General features: G+C 42.4%; 1 protein-coding gene across 1 annotated transcript in view; it reads left to right on the top strand.

The window, feature by feature from the left end:
• fbxo38 (F-box protein 38) overlaps positions 1-4,226 on the top strand; it is a gene marked incomplete in the record, with an annotated part of 122,247 nt that overhangs the window by 104,819 nt on the left and 13,202 nt on the right. The window contains 3 exon segments of the mRNA XM_037675128.1: positions 1,658-1,760; positions 2,050-2,216; positions 2,967-3,112. Coding sequence (XP_037531056.1) covers positions 1,658-1,760; positions 2,050-2,216; positions 2,967-3,112 — 416 coding nt within the window.

Consider the following 4,226-nt stretch of genomic DNA (forward strand, 5'->3'; position numbering starts at 1 on the left):
AGTGAAAAGGCCAGACTTCAGGGGTATCTGAGGCAGGCTTGAAACACAAGAGTCAGGGTGGCTTCTGGGTAATACCAGATGGCTAGGCCTCAGACTGACGAAGCCTCTTGGATGAGGGGCGAAACGTTTCTTTTTAACAAAAAAACGAAGTCCAGATGACATGATTCAACCTTTTTTGTTGTTATATACCTGGATGACTGAGAAAACAAACTTTGTGTTTTCTTTTGTAGTGAACTAGGCCTGAGGTCAAATCCTGACCTTAAGGACCTTATGGGACAGAAACTGTCATTTCATTGATTTGAATCCAGAAATACAGGTTGACCCATCCTGAGACTTTCTTTCTTGAATTAATCAAGTGAAAGAACACTACTTTCTATTATCATTACTATTTTACAAATGTTTGATAATCAAATTGTGTTAGTTCAAACCATTTTTAAATGTTGAAGTGAACTACTCATTTTTAAATCAACTGTGAAACAGTAATAATGATTTTAATCCTCATGCAAAGTAGAATTCATGTTAAGGTTTGTTACAGAGTAATGATTCAACTTCTTGATCGTCTGTCTGAAATGAGCAAGTTGTGTAAGTTGGTCAAAGTTCAAGTTTCGGTCAACTGCAAGTTTACTGAAAAAGAAATGTCATGTTTAACTTTTACAGGAAGATACTAGAGAATTGACTCCACGAAGTCTGAGTTCTTCATAACAATCTTCTGTCTGTTCTTAAACACTTAATCTTTTTCCTTGACTTTTTAATAACACCTTACATCACAAAAACACACCTCTGCTTTGGTCCATCGACCAATCAGAAAGTTCTCAAATGAACCGGAAGTGACCTTTTTTAAAAGGTGCAACACTTCCTAGTTCAAGGAAGTTCTGCAAGAGGTTCCAGCTCCGGTCGAAGTTCTGGAGAGCTCAGTAGTTCTGAGAAGTTCTCGGCAGTTCTGGGAAGAACGCTGAGGAGAACGCTGAGAGAATGCTGTGAGTTGGTTCCAGCAGTTCCAGAGTTCAGAAGGCTGGAATTCAGGATGCTGGAGGAAGAAAAATAAGCTGAACGAGAGATTATCAGGGAATTATGAAATGTCTGTTCTGGGATGACCTCACGACTCCTGAGGTTTAGCTGTTCTTACGGAGACGCTGGAAGAGTTGAAAGGAAAGCTCTACACCAACGCTGAAACTATCATCTGCAAAGGTAAAGAGTGGATCTCAACCAAAGTGTACCGTTGGGTCAAGCTGGTCTAGAAGGAGCGTGCTGTTTTGGTATAACAGACAAATTCCCTCACCCATCTCTCTCAACTTAAACTTCATTTTCCATCTTTAAACTTTTCTATCTGCTAGCAAATTAATCCAGATATTTTTAGAAATGTCTGTGGTGAAGCAAGGTTTTCAACCATCGCCGTATGGTTAATCAAATTGTACAGCTTGCAAAATTAGCCATGTTGTTGTTGAAATTATTTTGCCAAATTAATGTAAATGTGTGATGTTAAATTTTGATTCTGTAAATAAATGACCACGTTCATTTTGATGGGTCAAAGATAATTAACGTCTCACGTTACATTTTATTAAATTCAATGCACGACATTATACAGTCCAGAAAAATGAAAGAATCCGTTTAATTTATGAATATATACAGCATATGTTCATTCTACACTTTGAAACAGGTTTTAACCCTGAAGAGTAAGAACCTGGTGGGCATCACACTGACCAACTGTGGAATCACCGACCTGGTCCTCAGAGATTGTCCCAAAATGATGTTCATCCACGGTAAAGTTCTGTTTTTAACCAACTAAAGATCCATCGATTTAATTTGTCTGGTTTGTGTTTACAAATACAATATCCAAACATGACAAAACACAAACTATCTGGATCTACCTTTAATTTTATGGCTTTACTCTTCAGGTTATTTTGTTTGTTGTGTTTTAAGCTACTCCAGGTTTTCTTGAGAGTTTTGTAAAATACCGGGTTTTCTGAGGAAGAAAATGAACAAAAAAGTATAATTTACTAAAACCGTTTTAACAAGTGTGTAAATCTAACCTGCTCGCCCTCTCTACAGCCACTCGATGTCGAGTGTTGAAACAGCTGCGGATCGAACGTGCGCCCATCGTGAACCGGTTCGACTTCGCTCAGTGTAAGAAGCTTGACATGGAGCAGGTTCTGGATCAGATCCTTCGGATGCCTCCTGAAAGAAACCGCATCATCTACATGCGTCCGATGCACCAGGTTTGTGTACTGCTGGGTTCATCGCTGATGTGCTGCTTCTTTTGTTCCAGGAAGTAGACACATCCATGTCTGAGTTTATTATTTGCTGTCCATTGAAAAGGTAATCGTGTTTATGGTACACCGTCAAAATACTTTGAGGTTTGTGGTTGTAACATAGTTTAAAACAGAATACTGCACAGCTTAAACACTGGTCTACAATGCCTGCAGCCCCTTCGGTTGTTTTTATTTAATTGTCCCCTGTTATTGAGCAAAGACAGGGAATTAAAAACAACCTCTGTTTGTTTTTCCATCCAGCCGTGTTGCGAGCATGATACCTTAAGTGAGGTACCGACTTCCCTTTTACTGTGTGGCTGTATCTAGGTGTCAGACAGGTCACCACTGAAAACTGGGTTGCCACATCAAAATCTAAGATGGCTGCCACCATATATAGATAAACCGGCCACCTCAATCATTTGAGTAAACTATGCTTTATAGTTTTTAAATTGTTTAAAGTATAGTTTCGTCAAATTATTGGCCTGGTGGTTAACAGGATCCATCACTCTGTGCTGCCATGGACAAGCAAAATATAAATAAATAAAAATAAATCCACTACCTACTCAGGAACTCCTGCCCACTTAGATGTCTTGCACTAAAAACATTAAGGTTTACTTACAGCCAAGTCAGGTTATAGATTAATGAAGTTGCGTAAACTGCATGTCCAGAGTTTGGTCACTCAAAGTGTGATGTCACACTTCTCTCTGTTCTCCTCAGATCGACTCCGTGGCGTTGGAGCGGCAGCTCTTCCAGGGACCGTATCCGTATCATATTGCTTTAGTTCACGAGTTCAGCAATCCGCCAAATATCCGCAACAAGGTTCGCATCCGCAGCTGGATGGACACCATAGCCAACATCAGCCAGTAAGTGCTGGTCTACTTACATTACAGCTTATTTCAGGTGACTGTGTGGAGCTGGGATCCTGGAGCAGTGACCCGTAGTTAGCCGTGCTCACATGTGGCTCAGGACACTTAAGCCCCTTTTCCACAGTTCCTCCTTGGCCCCACTTCACCCTGCTCCAGCCAGTTCCGTGTTCTTTTCCACAGGGCCTTCATCGTGGACCCAGCCTGTTTTTTCAGTACCTACTTCTCTGCGGTTCCATTGAGGCCAAGCAGGACTTAAAACGTGACATCAGAACACTGTCGGTCACTGATTGGTCAGGGGGAGGAGTCACTAGATCTTTCAAAGCCTTTTCACACTGATCCTTCATTTGCAATTTCTCAGAACCCGGAGCAGCGGCTGGACCTATTTTAAAGGTTTTAAAAACGATAATGACAGCACCGTGTTTAATGCAGAAGTGCAGGCGTTTTTTGTGTTTGGTGGCTGACGACAAAATTCAGATCAAGCTAGATGGAGCTCCACCAGTCTCCCCGGCCCTCTCCACGAGAGCCAGGCCGGGCAGGGCGTCATGTCCCTGGCTCTGAGCTCTGTTGGTCACCCTGGAAGATCCTCTGTGGTGTCAACTTGGAGCTCGGGCTCCGGATCCCGGCCTTGTGTGCTCTGCAGGCTGCTGACTCGTGCTGCTGACTCACAGAAGGCAGTTGCCCGGACCCTGACCTCGCGTAATCATGAAGGCCAAACCCCGATCCTGGCAGACAGGCGGACCGGGACGGGTCTGTGATGGACGGTGGAAACTATTTTTAAAATCATTTTATGTATAGAGCTTTAGAGCGTGACTTCACTTGTCCGTGGCGCGGTGGCTGATGGGATAGAATTGGGCCGCATCCGCCATTTTTATTGCCCTCCATATTAACTGTCGAAAACAAGCTTTCTCACTGACTTTTAAAAAAAAATCTAAGTAGGTTAAAACAGTTTAGCAATGGTCCGAAATTGCTGCGTTATTGGATGTAATGTCCGGTCACACGACTGGAATTGTAAAAAGATCGAAAACAGACCTTTTTTTATAGATTCTCCACCAGGAAACAACGCAAGGAGCTCATGTGAAGGACGTAACAAAAAGGAGACGGTGAGACATCC

Source organism: Nematolebias whitei, chromosome 4 (assembly GCF_014905685.2).
Source record: "Nematolebias whitei isolate Nwh7 chromosome 4, NemWhi1, whole genome shotgun sequence".
Taxonomy (NCBI): domain Eukaryota; kingdom Metazoa; phylum Chordata; class Actinopteri; order Cyprinodontiformes; family Rivulidae; genus Nematolebias; species Nematolebias whitei.